Source organism: Corvus kubaryi, unplaced genomic scaffold (genome assembly GCF_017639235.1).
Source record: "Corvus kubaryi isolate FWS band 111438036 unplaced genomic scaffold, C.kubaryi_AGA036_p1.0 split3-37344, whole genome shotgun sequence".
NCBI lineage: Eukaryota > Metazoa > Chordata > Aves > Passeriformes > Corvidae > Corvus > Corvus kubaryi.
Window position 1 is genome coordinate 637170 of NW_024582088.1, and position 19362 is coordinate 656531.

At 52.8% G+C, this 19362-nt stretch overlaps 1 protein-coding gene across 1 annotated transcript in view; it reads left to right on the forward strand.

Moving 5' to 3' along the window:
* The window catches only part of EPHB2 (EPH receptor B2), a 128649-nt gene extending 109439 nt beyond the window's left edge, over positions 1–19210 (forward strand). Inside the window, 11 exon segments of the mRNA XM_042015833.1 lie at positions 1638–1800; positions 2388–2496; positions 2650–2728; positions 2730–2766; positions 5225–5347; positions 5705–5952; positions 6554–6769; positions 9337–9486; positions 13427–13620; positions 14446–14601; positions 17926–19210. Of these exon segments, the coding sequence (XP_041871767.1) occupies positions 1638–1800; positions 2388–2496; positions 2650–2728; positions 2730–2766; positions 5225–5347; positions 5705–5952; positions 6554–6769; positions 9337–9486; positions 13427–13620; positions 14446–14601; positions 17926–18034 (1584 nt within the window). The 3' untranslated portion in view covers positions 18035–19210.
* The last annotated feature ends 152 nt before the right edge of the window (positions 19211–19362 follow it).

Below are 19362 nucleotides of genomic sequence, written 5' to 3' on the forward strand. Positions count from 1 at the left end.
GACATAGCCTCAAGCTGTGCCAGGGGAGTCTCAGGTTGGACAGCAGGAATAATTTCTTTGTGGAAAGGGTGCCCAGGGAGGTTTGGAGTCCCCATCCCTGGAGGTGTTCAAGAAATGGCTGGACATGGCACTCAATGCTCTGGGCTGGGGACAAGGTGGGGATCGGTCAAAGGTTGGGCTTGATGGTTTTGAAGGACTTTTCTAACCTTAATGTTTCTGTGATTCTGTGGGACCTTCCTTCTGCCCGATTGCCCCTTCGTTACCCTCTGTCCATCAGCACCCCACTGCAGAAGTTGGTGAGGAGAAGTAGGTGCTTTCTCTTTCCTGGGAGTTTCACTCTGACCACTGTTCCCATGGGAAGAGCAGAAATGTCTCCATGCCACCCTTGTCATTTCAGAGCTGGGACAAAGGTCAGTCCCTTGGTAACACCCTCAGTCACACTTACGGGGTTCCCCAAACCTCATGTCTCACTTTCTGCCAGTCCCTGCCAGAGTCTCACGAGGTGGCCCCTCCTCACTGAGGGTGCAGTGACTCGAAGTCAGCAGATCTCAGGGACTCACTGGGAACTTGCCAGCTCAGATTTTGAGCTGCTGCTCCTCTGTTCCATCTGGTGATCTGCCAGGGCAGCCTGACCTGCCAGACCCAAGGAGCAGCCAGGAGGGATGAGCACCTTCAGTGTCACTACAGGCACTGGATTCCAAAATCTCTGCCTGCACCTCCTTTTCTCGGGCACTTGCTGACAGCTGGGCTTTCCCGAGAGCTCTCTGTTTCCCAGAAGCATTGTGCTGTTGACATTGCTGTTTTGCCCTGACTTTCAGGACTTCATGGCAGCCAGGCTCCCGGCCACCTTTCTCTGGCCACACTCAGGACCCTGTGTCATCCTCCTCTGTTGACTTCATGTCCCTGGGAGACAGGGACTGCCTGTTCTCTTATATGAGGAGACCTTGCCTGTCCCCCAGTGCCAGGGTTAAGGGCACAGTTCCTAAGGGCAGCGATGGATCCATCACCTACACAAGTGCAATGCCATCTGCACCAGTGTGTGACTGCTCCAGTCCTCAGCTACAAAACTGCAGACAGGGGGCAGAACAAAAGTTTGGAAATAGTCTTATTATCGCTTTGAAATATGCTCTTGGGGTCTTCAGCCTTGGAAACTTGGCCGTGGCCCCTGGAGAAGGAGGCCCTGGGCAGTGGGGTGGGAGCAGAACTTCTCCTGAGGTCCAAAACCCAGTGTTCAGGTGGGCTTTACCTCTTGGCAAAGGGAGATGGGAGATGGGGAAGAGCAAATGGAGTGTGCTGAGGCTGGATAAGGCACAGCAGGAGGGGTGGGGGAGGAGGACAGTGCTAACAGAAGGCACAGAAGAGGGAAGTTCCCATCTCCATTGACCTCAAGGCTTAGAGAAGCAATGTGGGTTTTCTAGCTGCTGCCTTCTTTAGAGCCTTTCCTGAGAGGTGGTGAATAGCCCAGGGATATCCACCCTCACATCCCTGAGTCTGTGTCTCCCTGCCAGGAGGAAAGACCTGTTTGTTCAGACCTTGGTGGTCTCTCCACCCTGGTCTCCTGCCCTTCCTCTTTCCAGAAGTGCAGCGCCTGATTCTGGACTGATTTTTCTGATGACAGATCTGTGTTTTCTCGGCAGGATCTGAGCGAGTTGAACTCGACCACAGTGAAGAGCCCCACCAACACAGTGGCAGTGCAGAACCTCAAGGCTGGCACCATCTATGTGTTCCAGGTGCGGGCGCGCACCGTGGCCGGGTACGGCCGCTACAGTGGGAAGATGTATTTCCAGACCATGACTGAAGGTGAGTCTGCAGCTGCCTCTGTCAAGGTGGCTCAGGATCTAGAGAGACGTGGAGATGGACGTGCAGCAGTGCTGGTCCCCTTGCTGTCAGTCCCTTCAAGGGTGTGATGACAAATCGCATTCAGGACCCGGAGAGAGGCCTGGGTGCTTGGTCCATGCAGGGAATGCCCCAGTTTCTGCCCAGCGTTTGTGCTGTGGGGATGTGTCTGCTCAGCTGGATATAGAGGAAGCAAAATTTGTGTTTTCTACCTGCACAGCTGCTGATGACAAACACAGAGCCATGTCTTAATTTTCTAAATTTGTGCTGCTAAATAAAACAGGCCAAGCCAGTTTTCTGGCCCTGGGGCCAAGAACAAGGCACAGCACGCATCCACAGGACTAAACTTTTCTCCCAGAAGGAATAGCTCCATCCAACCTTCCTTCTGGGACACATCCCCCAACCAGAGGGGGTCCTGACTGTCCCAGACCAAAGCCATGCCAGGAAGCAAACGTGGCCCGTGCTCAGGGCCATCCTCTGCCTGTGATGACCTCGTGCATGATGGCCCATCCCGTGCCACAGTAACCTGTTCCCTTGTCCCCATGTGCCAGCCGAGTACCAGACCAGCGTGCAGGAGAAGCTGCCGCTCATCATCGGCTCCTCGGCGGCAGGGCTGGTGTTCCTCATCGCCGTCGTGGTCATCGGCATTGTGTGCAGCAGGTAGGGCAGGCTGAGACACAGCCAGGGCCGGGCAGGGCCGGGCACTGGGGACAGGGGAGGTGGGGGAACACGGTGAGGGGACAGAGGTGTCCGTGCAGCGCAGCCTCAGCCCCGAGGGGCCCATGCTGTGCTCAGGTCTCCCTTCCCTTCCAGAAGACGGGGCTTCGAGCGGGCCGACTCGGAGTACACGGACAAGCTGCAGCACTACACCAGTGGCCACAGTACGTACCGGGGGCCCCCCCCCGGCCCCGGGGGGCCGCCCGCTGCTCGGTTCGTGCTCCTGTTCACTCAGGGCTTGCAGGGAGGGTCCGGGCAGGGTGTGCATGTGTGTGGGCAGGGCAGCTCCGGATCCCCCCAGCCCCTGGTCCCTGCGCTGCTCTCAGCCCTGCACGCTGTCAGGTGCCAGCCCCTGGGCACGTCCTCCAGACCTCTGTGACAACCAACACCCCCTGAAGCGTCACCCTCTTCTGTGCTGCAGCCTCTGCCACCACACCTTGTCTTGCTCCTCCAGCTCCTGAGCTTTGCCCATCTCCTGGGCAGCAGTGAGACCCCTTCCCTGACCTATCCCTGTCCTGCAGAGTGCTGTCCTCCTGCAGGAACCCACACACCTTTGCTAGAGCTCATCCCAGTGCTCCCAGATTCCCAGAAGATATGAGATATAGCTATATATAGGTATATAATACAATACCTAACATGCCCTCTCTTGCAGCCTCCCTCTTCCAGCATCCCTGTGCAAGGCACTCCCTCACATCCGGCATTCCTGCTCAGCCTCACTGCACACCCTGCCTCACCCTGATGCCTTTTCCTGTTCTTAAAATCAAGAGTCAAACACGGTTAGAAGGGAAAAGGGATTTTACTTTGGTATTTATTTTAAGGATCCTTAGGTGCACACATCCAGGTCATATGCACCAAAATGCACCCCGCAATGCCCACCCCCAAAAGATCTGGTATAACATTATAGGTGCTACTAATTAGCACATCTATCACAGATTCCCCAATGAGAGGCTCAAGTGAGCCCCCCCTCCCCAAGGAACCTTCCCCTGGATGGTTCTATCTTAGTTTACAGAATGTGTTCTGGAGAGGACCTTGGGGTCTGGGGCACACTGATCCCTGGCTACGAAGCTTCTAAAATGTTGAGTCTCCCAGCTGAACAAACAAGCCCGAGAATGTAGGCAAAAAGAAGTTGTAAAAAGGTATAACAGGGGTATAAAAGAAAAGGCAAAAAGTCTTCATGGCATCACCCCAGTGCATGTTCCATCCCTGGAAGCATCCAAGGCCAGGTTGGACGGGGCTTGGAGAACCGTGGGATAGTGGCAGGTGTCCCTGCCCATGGCAGGGGTGGAATGAGATGAGGTCATTTAAGACTCCTTTCAACCCAAACCATTCCATGGTTCTATGATTAACCCCTGCCTGCATGTCCCTGAAGTTCCTTTCTCCCCCTGTCACTCTAATCCTGCTTTATTCCAATCTCAATTGTGATTTTCCTCATGTTCTACTTGCAGCTTCAGGATTTCCACCCTTTTAATACCTTGTTCCTGTACAAATCCAGGCCCTGCTCAGAGCATGGGAAACACCAGTAGTGTTTCCACTCAGGACTCACTGTTGCTCCTGCTTTTACCTGGGAAGCATGTCCCAAAAGGCAGAGCTGCAGCCCTGTGCCCCAGCAGCCTGTGCTGGCTGCCTCGAGATCACTTACCAGGAAAATGACACTTTTCAGGAGACATTATGTAAATGCAGCTCTGGGTTGTTTGTCAGTCTGGGCTGCAAACACACATTCACACGTTCTCCCAGGCCTGGTGTGGGACATGACAGCTCCAGGCTGGGGTGGGTTTAATCACTGTGCCTGCACCACTCGGAACAGGCCTGGTGCCGTGGGATGCAGCAGAGCTGGTACAGCCTGGGGTGCCTCTGAGCCCCTTCCGCACCCAGCACCCCATGCCCGGGCTCAGTCCCTGCTCAGCCCCCAGCAGTGATTGCTGTGCAGACACTGCAGTGAATTGCCAAGGCCCAGGGAGCCTGTGAGCACTGCAGAACCCCTGAATCCAGCCAGCATCCTGGAGCTGGCAGTCGTAGCCTGGTGCTGTGTGGGGCTCCTCATGTAGGGAGCTGTGATCTCTGCTCTCCAAACAGCCCATTTTGGAGTAAGCCAGGGGCCACAAAGTGAGTATAGAAAGGGGACAGCACAGGTAAGAGCTGTCCCACAGTGCAGGTGGCTGGGATGTGGCAGCAGCAGTCCAGCCTCACCAGGTCCATGGCCACTGCCTTTCCCATGCGGCCCCTGTTCTGCCTCACAAGAGGAACCTGCCCTTTGTGATTTTCCTGGTGTGCCCCACTACTTGTCTTGGGGCTCCCAAGAGGGAGCCCAGCCTTGGGCCCGGGTACCAGTCAGGAGAACAGGGCAGACTGGACTGTCCCTCCTGCTTGCACAGCTCCTGGAAGGGTCACAGATCCCCCATGGAGGAGTCTGTCTGCAGTTTGTAGTCCAGGTTCACGATGTAGCTCTCCACTGCCCCAACAATGACTTGTGGGCCAATGTTCATGAAATCCAGCTTTAACCATCCTGTGAAACAGATTCTTTCTCAGACTGTTTCTCTCTGTCTGCTTCATACCTTGACTATGCAACTTGCTGAGGTGAAAAGACTGTCACTCAAACAGGTTTCTCTTTTCCTTGGTGCCAACCATTCCAGTTGCATCCATCTGTCTGACTCTCTCCCTCACCTTTACGCAGTGACTCCAGGGATGAAGATTTATATCGATCCTTTCACCTACGAAGATCCCAATGAGGCTGTCAGGGAATTTGCAAAAGAAATCGATATCTCTTGTGTCAAAATCGAGCAGGTGATTGGGGCAGGTAGGTGACCTGGGAACAGCTGGCTGGCCCTCAGCAGCACAGGCTCCTTCGTGGTGCCAGGATTTGGGAGGATTTAGCCTTACCTGCACTGGGGAAACTGATGTCACTAAGATCTCACTAAGCCCCAGGCTGGATTAGAAGGAGCAGGGGTGTCCAGTGCGGGAGAAGCAGAACCATCAGCTCCCATGTGCACATAATGGCATGTGCAGTGCTCCGCACGGATGAGTGCGGCTGGAGGGGTGCAGAGGGGAGGGAACACGGATCAGGGATGGGCAGGGCAGGCACAGCTGGGACCGGGGGTCCCTCAGGGCACGGCAGAGGTGGGGGAGGCTGACGGGCCCTACCTTGCATTCACAGGGGAGTTTGGCGAGGTGTGCAGTGGGCATCTCAAGCTTCCTGGCAAAAGAGAGATCTTTGTGGCCATCAAGACCCTCAAGTCTGGCTACACGGAGAAGCAGAGGCGCGACTTCCTGAGTGAGGCCAGCATCATGGGGCAGTTCGACCACCCCAACGTCATCCACCTGGAGGGTGTGGTCACGAAAAGCTCTCCAGTCATGATCATCACTGAGTTCATGGAGAATGGCTCCCTGGACTCCTTCCTGCGGGTACGAGATCTGGGAGTGTGCAGCTCCAGAGGCTGTGCTAGCACAGAGGGGATTTTGGAAGGTGCCCTTCCCAGAGGCCTTCCCTGCCCGGCATGCCCTGCCACTGGGGCAGCTGCTGCACAGTGCAGAGGTCTGTGTTTCAGAGCACAGGTGGGGATGGCAGCACCAGGGCTGTCATCTCTTACATGCCTGTCCACCCATCCTAGCGAGAGGCTGTGCCTACCTGCCCACAGGTGCACATCCAGGCTGAGCCGTGGACACAGAGGGACAGTCTGACACAGCTTTAACCCAGCAGGACTCCACCTCCAGCCGCTCTGCCTAAATATTTCTGGTTCTGGGTTTGAAGGGGATAATTGACTTTGTCGAAGGGAAGTAACCTGGTCAATAGGAACAGATTGTCCCTTCTGAGCTCTCCTGTGCAGGGTGGGTGCATTTTGGGGTGACAGCAGCTGCCGTAGTGGTGCCCTCGGGATGTGTGAGGTGACTCCCAGCCCCTGTGAGCTCTGCGCTCCCCACCCTCCCTGGGAGGGAACATACTCATGGCATATCCTGCCACGGGTGTGGAAAGAGGCTCCTGTCACTCTGTCCCTGTGTCCCTCAGCAAAATGACGGGCAGTTCACGGTGATCCAGCTGGTGGGGATGCTGCGGGGCATCGCCGCGGGCATGAAGTACCTGGCGGACATGAACTACGTGCACCGGGACCTGGCCGCCCGCAACATCCTGGTCAACAGCAACCTGGTGTGCAAGGTGTCCGACTTCGGCCTCTCCCGCTTCCTGGAGGACGACACCTCTGACCCCACCTACACCAGTGCTCTGGTAATGCTGCTTTTCCAGCGAGGGAGGGACAGGGGTGAGGGAAGGAGCGGGAGAGGGAAAGGGGGGACCTCCCCCTGGACAGTGGGGAGCACTTTTTTAGAGTGTCAGCAGTGGAAAGGTCCCAGATGAGAATGTCCCTGAAAAGCCCGTGGTTGGGATCATGCACTGCACCCTCCCCATGTGATTCAGCTGGGGTCTTTTGGGATGAGACCCCGTCCTGACAGATTTGGTGCCAGGGCAGCAAGTCTGGGTTTTTTACCATCACTGTCCAGTTGTGCTGCCCTGCTGTCCTTCCTCATGTTGTCTCACTGGCTCAGCCCCAGGAAGGACAGACTGAAGTGTAGGAAGTGTGGGTGGGTGCCAGATACTGGATACTGATCTTCTGGAGAGTATTCAAATTAACCAGAAAAAGACTCCTAGAAATGACTTCGTGATCATGTAACAACCTCCCAGGAACACCTCGGTGCCACAGACACAAGTGCCACCAAGAACTCATGGCTCGTGTCAGGCTGCAGAAGGTGCACCAGGACCAGAGGATTATTTGGATTTGCTCAGTGAGCTCTCAGCCAGGAGTCCTCATGCATACCACACAGCATCACTCTGCACAGTGCATCAGGATCAGTGCCCAGGACAGGAATTCTTGGAAATAAGTGCTGATAGAGCTGGGGCATGACCTGTAGGAAGTCACCTCTCCTGGGTCTTTTGAAGCTGGCAACGATGAGATGCCTGGCATAGCTCTTAGTGAGTTTTATGAGTAGCTGAATACCTAACAAACACCTAAAAATGTGTGGGTTTATTCTCATCTGTGTAGCTTCAGACATCAACTCATCCATCTCACGCAGCCATCGATGGCTTTTACGATCACTAATAACATTTATTTTTCACAACATGTTCCTTACAGCCAATTAACTTTCCCTTCGTTAACTAAATACATGGTGTTTACTGCTGTTCTCTATCCCTGGTTTTGTGCCTGTAGCTTTTCTCTCTAATAATAAACTCGTCATCCCTAATTTATTCTCCTTGAACTGTGGGCACTGTAGCAGGACGTTTATCATCCGTAATGACAGATTATGTGCACCTGCTGTACCAGAAGTATCTTCCTCTGCAAAATGGTTTTTATCATCATTCTCCCAGTGACCTTGTGTCCATGGGTGGGCAGAAGCCACAAGCTCTGGCCTGGGAGGTTCATGCTGGACCTTAGGAAAGTCTTCAGAGTGGTGAAGCTCCAGGTCAGACCCGACAGAGATGGGAGGTCTCACTGAAGTGAGACCCCACAAGGATCCCCCAAAGTCTAATTTCTACTTTAGGGCTTTTTTTTAGCCATTTTTAAAATCTACTGCTTGCCAGGAGCTCTGTCAAGAGTCTGCCTGATGGGGAGGACATCCTGTTTGGTGTGGGTTGCTTCGTCTTCCCCTCTTGTGGAAAACATAATATTTTGTCTGAGGTTTGTGGCTGTGAGAAGATTAAGGAACATTATCTTTTTTCATTATTCTGGCATGTACTGGGGCTGAGTCCTGGGAGACCCTTAATAAGACATGGCAGTTGTTCATTGACAAAATATAATGTTCTTTAATCTTCTCACAGCCACAAAACACAGACACTTCTGCTTATTTTTTCAGCATGGGGGAAGATTTTCCCTCCAGAAGGTCCCTCGAGTGAATGGCTCAAGTCCAAAGTCCCTGGTAGAAAATCAGGAGGCAGGAAGGGCTTAAGCAGAGCCTTGCAATCCCTATGTCCCCACTTGTGTGTGCCACTCCTGTGCTTAACTCCTCAGTGGGAGTGGAGAGTCCTGATTTCTCCAGAGCTGGGTGACAGAGACCCCAGTGCCCACCCAGTCCATCCCATTTCCCGCCAGTGACCCCCATCCCATGCTGAAGGATCAGAACCTGCTGGATCAGGTGTATATCCACAGACAGACTGGGACACCAGCACTCAGCCCAGGAACGGTGTATTGCTGACTTCCAAGAGACGAAGCTGTAGAAGGCTGAGGAGGAACGTGTTCTCACTCCCTTTATTCTGCTCTGGAGGTAGCCAGGTGTCAGCAAAAGGACGGAGGGAGATCACTTTGGGTTTTTTGCATGCCTGGCCATTCCCTTTTCTACCAGAGACCCTCTTAGCACCGTGGGCATTTTGCCATGCTGAGGATCACTGGAGCAGGAGGCAGGGGGAAGGAGCTGGCCTTGGTTAAGGTGATGACGAGGAGGCTGAGGGGACACGTCCAAGTGACCTGTGGGGCAGTAATGAAGAGACAGAGCCAAACTCTTTGCAGGGGCACCAGATGATACAAGAAGGGGCGATAAACAAAAACATGGCTGGGGAGGTTCAAGATGAACAACAGGAAAAGCTCCTTCCTCAGGTGGTGGGACAGGTCACCAAATGGGGAAAATCATCAGCTTTGAAGGCTTGCAGCGTGGCTGGACAATCCACATCCACCCTGAGGGATAGATAGTCCTGTGCTCCCTTCCTTCTGGGATTTGACCAGAATATCACAGGCAGATATTGTGGGCACTGCTGGTTTTCAGCTGCTCCTGCTCTCTGTGTCACCATGGCCTGTTTTTATCTTGCAGGGTGGGAAGATCCCAATCCGATGGACAGCACCTGAGGCCATTCAGTACCGGAAGTTCACCTCGGCCAGCGACGTGTGGAGCTATGGAATAGTCATGTGGGAGGTGATGTCGTACGGAGAGCGGCCCTACTGGGACATGACCAACCAGGACGTGAGTTCAACCAGGGCCAGAAACACTGGAACGGGGAGCACTGCAAGGCCAAAGCGTGGCCACAGCCTGTCCCAGCCTGTGGCATGTCCAGAGCCTTCTCTGTCGTGGCAGAGGTGTCCAAGGTCAACAGCTTTGGAAGCAGTAATGGGGATAATTTTGGGATTTGTTCTGGCCCCATGGTGCTGCTGTGGCAGAGGTTGGGCATGGCACAGTACCCACTGCACAGGGTTAAGGGGAGCACCCCAGGAGTGTTGGCAGGTGCTGAGAAAGGGAAGGAGCAGGTGGCTGGAAAAGGAGATGTCCCTGAGCTGAGAGCCCGTGGAGCAGAGCTTCATCTGCAGGGATCACAGGCACTCCAGGAAAGTCTGTTACAAAGCCACAGAGTGGCTTGGGTTGGAAGAGACCTTTAAAGATCCTTTCCTTCCAACCCCCTGCCATGATCAGGGACATTTTCCATTAAATGGTCATTAAATCTCCCACGGGAAGCTCGGACTGGGGTCTGTAAGAGGCCAAGTAACTTAGACACAGCTAGAAACCAAAATCATGAGGTACTTCAGAACATGTTCAATTTTAAATATTTCATTCCTCTGCTCTAATTCAGGTCAAACAGTTACATGCACTCCTTGCTCCCCGGGATCCAGCAGTTTCCCTGCCTCCCTGCAAGGATGGCCCGTGGCTGCAGTCCCTGCCCTCAGCACAGCAAGGCCGTTCCTATTCCCCCTGCTCCTCTTGGCCTGGAACCTGGGGCTCAGAGCCCGCCTGGCTGGTGGCAGTGAGTGCTGTGAGGATGCTGCACCTGCATGTGTGTGTCAGAAGGGCTCTTTTAACACTGTCTCTCAGAAGTGCTGCCCTTCCTCCCCTCATGAGCACTCAGGGTGTAACGCCAAGCTCCTGGGTGGACCCTTGGGACACAGAAAGCTCGTCCTGGCTCTTGCAGACCTGCTCACGGCAGTATCTGCCTGGCTTCCAGTGTGTCCCAGAGCAGCCTCTGGGCAGTCCCTTGGAAGCCTTCAGACATCCATCTCCACCATCCTGTGGGCTCCTAAGGCCTTGCCTTAGAGGGAGAGAGTGAGAGCCAAGCTTCCACCTGCCTCCTGTCCCTCCTCCTGTCCCTGTGAAAGATCAGACCTTTTCCATCTCAGTACATCTCCATCCATGCCACATCAGGTTTCTCCAGAGTGGGATGGTTTCCTCCCTAATGCCTGGTGGGAAATTTATGAGCATGAATTCCTAAGCCTGGAGCAGGTTGATGATGCCTTAGAACCTTTGGCTGATCACAGCCTTGCCCCAGCCCCTGCCACACCAGGAAAATGTTTCCATCAGTTCTTTGAGGCAGAGGGATGGGACTTAGGGGTCTGCCCTTCTCAGCAAGGACAATTCCCTTCCTGCTAAGCCTTCGTTGTCACCTCAGTTTCAAGCATGTCCTGCACCAGATGTCCCTGTACCTTCCCCTCCCTTGTCCTTCTCCTGGAGCTCTTCCCTCGCTGTTTCTCCTGGCGCAGCGGTGGTGCAGCGGCAGCCGCGGTCGCTGTGCCGGGATGGCAGAGCTGGGCCTGTGCCCTGGCACCTCCCGCTGCGCGTCGCTGTCCCCAGCCCCTGCTGCCCCTTTCCCTGCCGCGGGACACGACGGCCCAGAAGCTGTCACCACTTAAGCACAGCTGGTCCTGCTGCGGAGGAGCGTGGCGGATATTGAGGGCAGATTACCCTCCTGACCCTGGGGTGTGAGCGCCTGGGGCGGCTGCTGGGAGAGGACACGGAGAGAGCTGGGGCTGGGGCTGCCTCTGGGATGCGGCTGATGGCAGCGGGACTGGCTGGGAACAGCTCAGCTTGGGCAGAGATGAGTGCTTGGCGCTTGTGTGGTGCTGGTCCCCACCTACGCCTCCCCTGCCGCTGTCCTGGGCAGACCTGACACCCCAGGAGCTGGGCTGGGGCTCAGCACCCCTTGGGAGGATCCCTGAGCTGCACAAAGCACATCAGGAGCCATGGAATCATTGAGGCTGGAAAAGGCTCTGAGATCGTTGAGTCCAACCATCAACCCAGCTCTGCCACGTTCACCCTAAACATGTCCCAGGGGCCACATCCACACACCTTTTGAAGCCTTCCAGGGATGGTGACTCCGCCACTTCCTTGCACAGCCTGTTTCAATGCTTGACAGCACTTTCCATGAAGAAATGTTCCCTACCATCCAATCTAAACCTTCCCTGGTGCAACTTGAGGCCGTTTACTCTAGTCCTGCCACTTGTTACCTGGAAGAAGAGACCAACCCTCCCCAGCTCCACCCTCCCATCAGTGATTTGTAGACGAGTTGCCTCTGGTCAGACCTTCACAGGCCCTGTGGGGCACCACCATGTCCAGCCAGCGCAGCAGAGCTGGGGAAGGACTTTTCCATCTGGCAGCTTCTGGCAGCAGCAGTGCCAGCCCCGTGTCTGAGGTCAGCCTGCCCAGCACCTTGGCCACACATGACTGCAGCACCTCCCAATCCATTCCCTGCCTGGAGCCACAGGCCATCTCAAACCCTGCCAGATGCCCCACCTCACACTCTGGGTTGTTTGGCATGGATCAGCCACCAGCCCTTCCCTGTTTCTCTCCTATTCCCATTCCCAGTAATTTTCTCTGTGTGGTCTCCCTGCTCAACAATATATCCACCACCACAAGTATGTCTAGTCCTTCTGCAGGATGCGGGCACAGCCCTGGGGAATCCCACCAGGAAGATCTCTGTCCTTGGAATTGTGCAAGACATGGCTGGACAAAGCCATGGCAGCCTTGATCCCATGGTGAGAATAGCCAGAGACATCGAGGTCCTTCCTTGGGATCCCTGAGGGAGGTCCTGTCACTCTTCCTCCCCTTTTCCATCATTCCCACGGAGAGTTGCTCATTTCGAGATCTGCTCCTGCTTTCTGCAGTGTCCTCAGTTCTGGTTTTTGTCCATCCTTCTGGGTTCCGTTGCCATGCACGAGCCCATCTCTGGTGTCCAAGGCTCCTTCTGCTCGTCCTTCAGTGCCTGTGCTGTGCACGGCCAAGGAGGCAGGAGAACCCTGCCTGCACATGCCTCTGTTGGAGGAACAGATGTTCCTGGAAGAAGTGGAGCAGCTCCATCCTCCTTTGTCACCCAGGAGAGGATGGAGGGCTGCAGAGTGGCAGGGAGGTGGAGTTCCCCTTGAAGAAGATCCTCCAGCCCTTGTTCCACTGGACACTGCAAGACCAGACGTTTTCCCGGATTGTGTGGAGCAGTAAGGAGAGACCAGAGCCTTCTTGGATGAGCCTGGAGCTGCAATGGGGCTTAAGCAAGCTGTGCTGCAGCCCTTCTGTGCACACTGCAGCCAAGTTCTCCTGGGCCTGGCTCTGCTGACTGGGGTCTGAGTCCTCCCCATGGTGTTCTGCACTTGCACAGCACTGCAGGAAGATCCAGCGGTTTCTGCTGACTGAGCACACCCAGCCCATGGCACAGCCCCGTCACCTGGACGAGCTGGTTTGTGTCAGGAGCAGAAAACACCACGGGAGGATGGAAAACACAGGGACAGGTTCCCTGTCTGTAACTCCCCCCTTCTCTGGATGGGGATGTTCTCCCAGCAAGCTGTTGTGCTGTGGCCTGTCGGGAAGTGCGATCCCTTCCCTCTGACTCCCCTGCCTGGAGCTGTGGGATCACACGTCCTGTCAGGGCAGCAGGGACACTCCTTTCCCCAGATCAGGAGGCTGGTCATGACAATCAGCCAGCCAGGCCGGATGGCTGAGCAAGGCTGGTGTCACCTCCCAGCACACCTCACTTGACCTGCTGAGGGCTGGAGGTTACCGTGTGAGGTGGGGGTGAGATGGGAAGGCAGTGGTGAGTACAGGCTGCAGGATCAGTCATGTCAGTCACCCTCAGGATCCAAGAAAAGGCACATTATGAATGAAATAGGTTTTATCACAGCTGTATTGATGCTTCTTTCTCCTCCTGCAGGTGATAAATGCCATCGAGCAGGACTACCGACTGCCACCACCCATGGACTGCCCAAATGCCCTTCACCAGCTGATGCTTGACTGTTGGCAGAAGGATCGAAACCACAGGCCCAAATTTGGGCAGATTGTCAACACCTTGGATAAAATGATCCGAAATCCGAACAGCCTGAAAGCCATGGCACCTCTCTCCTCTGGGTATGTGTCTCTGTCCTCCTCTTGTCCTTTGGCTCCTCTGAACAGGTCTGGTGTCCTCTGGGTCCTGGTGGCCCCATCCCTGCACCTCTCAGGAGCTACTTTAGAGCTTGGCCCATGCTTGATCCCTTATAGGGAGGGCATTGAAAGATCACAGAATCACAGTGTGGGGTGGAAGAGACCTCAAAGCCCATCTCAGTCCACCCCCTGCCATGGGCAGGGACACCTTCCACTGTCCCAGGTTGCTCCAAGCCCCGTCCAGCCTGGCCTTGGACACTGCCAGGCTTGGGACATCCACAGAGCAGGGATACAGATGTCAGGGTCCCTCTCCTTGGATAGCTCTGGTGAGCACAGGCAGCTCATGGACAGTGCACTCTGCACACAGAGGAGCACCTTGGCTTCATGGACATGGGGATGCTGGAGCAGTGGGATTGTCCTGGTATTCCAGTCCCACTGTACTGGAAGCAGATAAAGCCCCGTGAGGCAGTGTGGAGTTTCCCTGGGCTGGCTGGGATGCACCAGCTTGTGGGAAGCACTGGTCTTGTTATGAGAACGAGCTTTCTCCCCTTGTGCAGCCAGGATTTAAAGCTGCATCCCATCATCTCTGATGGTTCCTGCCTCCCCTGCATGAACTGCTCCAGAAAGGCTTCCCTGCTGCTCTGCACAGTCCCTCCCTCGGCAGGACAGTGGTTTCTGGGTGGAATTCCACCATACAGTGCAGTGCCTGCACCGTGACTGATGCTGACCCAGGTCCTCCAGCTGCTGGAGGGCTCAGGAACAGTTGTGCTTGCAGCTCTTGGTCTGTCATTGCCCATTTCTGTGTTTCAGGATGAACCTCCCCCTCCTTGACCGCACAATCCCAGATTACACCAGCTTCAACACTGTGGATGAGTGGCTGGATGCCATCAAGATGAGCCAGTACAAGGAGAGCTTTGCCAGTGCTGGTTTCACCACCTTTGATGTAGTATCTCAGATGACTGTAGAGTAAGTGCCCAGGCTTTGAGTCCCAAAACACAAGGGAAAGTCCCAGCAGTTTTATAGCAATTGGTATTGAATTAGATTTCATTTTCATACGATGTAGTTTTACTTTTATAGAATTGTTGCTTTGTGGAGCCACTTCTAATCTATTCAGTCTCCAGACCATGTGTCTGTCACTCTGCAGCTGCAGAATTCCTCTCCCCACTGCCACATTGTGAAAATGAACACCCCCCAAGGGTGTCCAAACCCCCACACAGAACAAATGGAGATTTCAGGCCAGCATCAGACAATTCTCCAGAGCACTTCTGAACTCTGCAGTCCTCTTGGATGGCTGATGTACTGATGGAGACAAGCATGGTGCAAAGTTCTGCCTAAGAAAGGCAGAATCACAGAGTGATCACAGAGTGGTCACAGTTGAAAGGCACCACTGGAGGTCATCCAGTCCAACCTTTCTGCTCAAGCAGGGTCTTCTAGAGCTCTTCACTCAGGGTTATGTCTGTGGGAAGAGATTTCACCCCCTCTCTGGGCACACAGTAAAGAAGTTCTTCCTCGTGTTCAGGTGGATCTTTCAGGTAGACTGCTGATTCTTTGTCTTTCACTGTGAGAGGACTATACCAGCAAGAATATAAACACTGATTGTTTAAATCCCGTTTGCATTAAACTAACATCAAAATGTTGCGACAACATTAAGGAAAGAGAGAAACAGCGATAGGAAACTTAAAATCTCCCCTCAGAATGCAATTAACCTGCTGGTCACCTTCTCCTCTATGGACTGTCAGAAGGAAACTTTCCAGTATTTATGTCATGGCAACATAAGCATTTTTTCTTTCTTCCTTGTCATATATCAAGATCCAAACAGATTTCTGGTGATACTGAGCTGTTGAGCTCATTCTTGTTTTAAAAAAGACCTTGACATCGATTTCTTCCCATTGCCTCTCATGCCATTGCACATCGAGCAGAGCCCGGCTCCAGCCTCAGGCACATCCCCTCACACACCTTGCTAAGATCCCCTTGTGGGGGGTGGTTTCCAGTTTGTGCTGCATCCACTAAAATCATCCTGCAGTGACAAATTTTTAGCAAGTTCTTCGGAGAAAGCAGGCAGCTGAAATGCCACTTCTGGTGGGTTTTGAAATCCCTTGGGGCTGGCTGGGGCTTTGATGCCTCTGCTGAAAGATTTGTGGCTGGCTGCAGGTATCTGTAGAAACCCTCCATCTGCAAGGGCTACAGTGCCTCTGAGCCTGGTGGCCAGAGAGGTTTTTGGATCATCCAGATCTTAAATGTACCAGTGAGTCAGAATCCATTCACTCAAACAGCCACTGTGACCTTCTCTGGCTTTTTGTTCTTATTTGCTGCTGGGAAGTTCCCATGGCAGTTCTGACTTTTTTGGGACATCTGTGGTACAATCCCAAGGCTCTGGGGAGGATTTTGGCACAGTATTTGCTGTGTTTATGCAGCAGAAAGAGAGAGAGTCCACAAAATCTGAGGGGCAGGGAAGAACTTCGACCACAGAGAGGTACCAGACCACAACCCAGCCCTGCCTGGATTCTGCTATATGCAATATCTGACAGCAAGCAGGATGCAGACAGTCCAGCTAATGCTGGCTGTTCTTTCACAGACATCCTCTGTGTCCCTTAAATGCCACTTCTCCCAGTCCCTTACCATGGCCCTCAAGTCCTCTGCAAGAGCCTTCACCACAATTCCAAAGGCATCCTCAGCTCATGTCCCACCAGTTTTGGCAAACTTCCATTCCGCATTCCTCACCTGCTTGGCTGGATGTAAAATAGAGAGGACAGTCCAAATCCTTTTTCCTTGGAAAATTGTGGTGTAACAGGACTTGACACCACCCCCTGATGTTCACTGGCCTTTGCAGAAGTTGAAAGGAATGTCAGTGCAGCTGCTGGTTTGTCCAAATTCGGAGAGCCAGCAAAGTGTGAATGTTTCCTGAAAACTGATTCAGTTCACCAAATCCACATGGTCTCAACAGTGACCTGCTGGGAGGGGCTCTCACTGCTTTGTCTGCAGCCTCAGACACCTGGCACACCAAATTGTCTTTCGAGAATCACAGAACCATTCGAGTTGGAAGGGACCTGAAAGCTCATCTTAAAGCCATGGGCAGGGACATCTTCCACTGTCCCAGGCTGCTCCAAGCCCCATCCAGCCTGGCCTTGGACACATCCAGGGATCCAGGGGCAGCCACAGCTGCTCTGGACAACCTGTGCCAGGGCCTCCCCACCCTCTGAGCAAAGAATTCCTTCCCAATATCCAATCAAATATTTAATGTCCAGGGAAAAGCTTGGAATACCAGGCTCGTGCAGAGCCACAGTCTTACTCTGGTTTACAGACACGAGTGGATTTTTAGCACCCTTTGCTAAAATGGTGTGTGTAGTGAAGTGAAGAATTTTTAGCACCCTTTGGAGCTTCTCTTTACCCTTCTTTACCCAATAACCTCCACTCTACACATGGCAAAGGTTTTGCCACTCTTCCCCTTAAAAGTCTGCTCCTAACACTCGAGGACAAAAGGCACCTGAAATTCCTTCCAGTCAGGTATGGGTCATGTGGCCTCCCATCCCCTGATGGGAGGAGGAAAATCTGAAGATTTCGTGAGTGAGGTTTGTCCACCAAGGGGGAGATGAGAGCAAGCTCAGCTGGAGACACGGATAGGACCAGTTTAGAGCCACAGTCATGCTCTTGGCATGACCTTTATTTCTCTCAGATGTCTGAATCTATGAAAAATAGAAGCTGTCCAAAACTGAGATTGCCATGATTTAACAAAAGGGTAAGTGGAAAAATTGATCACTTCATGGTCTTAGCAGCAAAAAGAAAAAGCATCAAGAACAGCATCATCTGCATATGGAGGGTCAGATCCACGCTGAGGAGGGCTGGAAAAAATGGGTTAGTGTGTCACAAAGTGAAAGAGCATCCAAAATCCATAACAGTACAAGGGTAAAAAATTTAAGACAAATTGACTCACAAGCAGAGAGCAGAGCCTGTGGCATTTGCTTTCACACTCTCTGTTGAGGCTCAGGACTCTGAGGGTGCTGCAGGTAGGTGGGAAGTGCAAACATTGGACCATAAGCAAGAAAAAGTGAAAGAGTAGAGGTTTCACAGGGCTTGCATCTGTTTGTTGCATTCATGGAAGAAATCTGTGGATGCTTCAGCTCCCTACTGTTCTCATGGACTCCTGGAATCAGGGAGTCATAGAATCACAGAATCGCAGAATGGTTTGGGTTGAAAGGGACTTTAAGGATAATTTTAAGTACCATTTGTGATCTTGTTCTGCTGTGAGAAAGTATCTGCTGATATTTGTGTTTGTTTCCTTTCCTCCCCAAGGGACATTCTGCGAGTCGGGGTCACTTTAGCAGGACACCAGAAGAAAATTCTGAACAGTATCCAGGTGATGAGAGCACAGATGAACCAAATCCAGTCTGTGGAGGTTTGATAGCTGCCTGTCCTCCCACTCCTCCTCCTCGAGGCCCTGCTCCCCTTTGCCCCTGTATGTCCAAGCTCCAGTTCCTGAGTGTTCTGCATGGACCAGAGACAGGCAGCTGCTCTGAGGATCACGGCAGCAGGAGGGAACACCCTGTCCTCAACAATGAGAAGTCGCCAAGAGCTTCTAGAATTTAAGCAATGGAAAAAGGGAACAAAAAAAAAAAAAGACAACTATTTTGGAAAAAAAAAACAAAACGAACTACGAAATATTTTTAAATAATAATAAAGCAATTGCATTCTTGAAAAGGGCTCCAAGGCCAATGGGAGTCTCCAAAGGAAGAGAAAAGAGCAGCTTCATGTTTCCTCTTGCACAAGGCTGCTGCAGCTGGGCCCAGGCACCTCTGGAGCGGTGGGACTTCTCCAGGAGGAGGAATGCAAGGAAAGGCCCCGAGAAGCACATCTCTTCCTCCCGTGGGCTCTGGGAACGCCGTGAGCTAGGCCCCTCCCCAGAGCCCCTGCGAGCAGATCAAACGGGGAGAGCTGAAGCTCTTTGGTGCTGTGGAACCACGTGCATCTCAGAAACTGATGGACTTCTTCAAAAGCTGAAGACTTTTTTTTTTTTTTAAAAAAACAAAAACAAAAACACAACAAATAAACTAAGACTAGAGGAGGCTGTTTCCGACAAATGAGAAGGAATCTGTAACGCCTGGGGGGGTGGGGATGGGGAAAACCAATCCTTTTTACATCTCTTATTTTCTCTTGTCATGGAACAGTTTTGTGAGTGACAGTTTCCTAAGGGTTCGTCCATCCACCCTCCAATGGCATCGTGTCTCATACATACCATTGCTCAAGACTTTTAGTGATGTCCTTTCTAGATGCCAATGATCTTTTCCCAGAAGACTTCCCAAGTACAGTATGTAGTAGTTTTTGATTACAAATGCTGACGTGTACCTTTATTTTTCGGTTGTCATTGTTGGGAGATTTGTCCTTTTACATTGTTTTGTTAACACCAGTTTGTGAGTTTGGGGTTGGAAATTTTCGGTTGTTTGGGGGTTTGGTTTTTTTAATGAAAAAGAAATGACATCTCCAAGCATCATATCATCCAAGAACTTAGATCCCTTCCCTGGGGAAGGAAAAACTGCAGCTTATTGACCATATGCCAGGAGAAAAAGGTTTTTTATATGCACATTTCGTCCCGTTTGCTTATTTGTTCTTTCCAATTGGTCATGGCACGACAGATGTTTGTGGCTCTCGGGGTTCCAGGTGTTGGCCAAGGCGAAATGGCCACCAGCTCAACTCGGGGGTGAGCAGCATCACGAGGGGGTTGGGAGGGAAGGA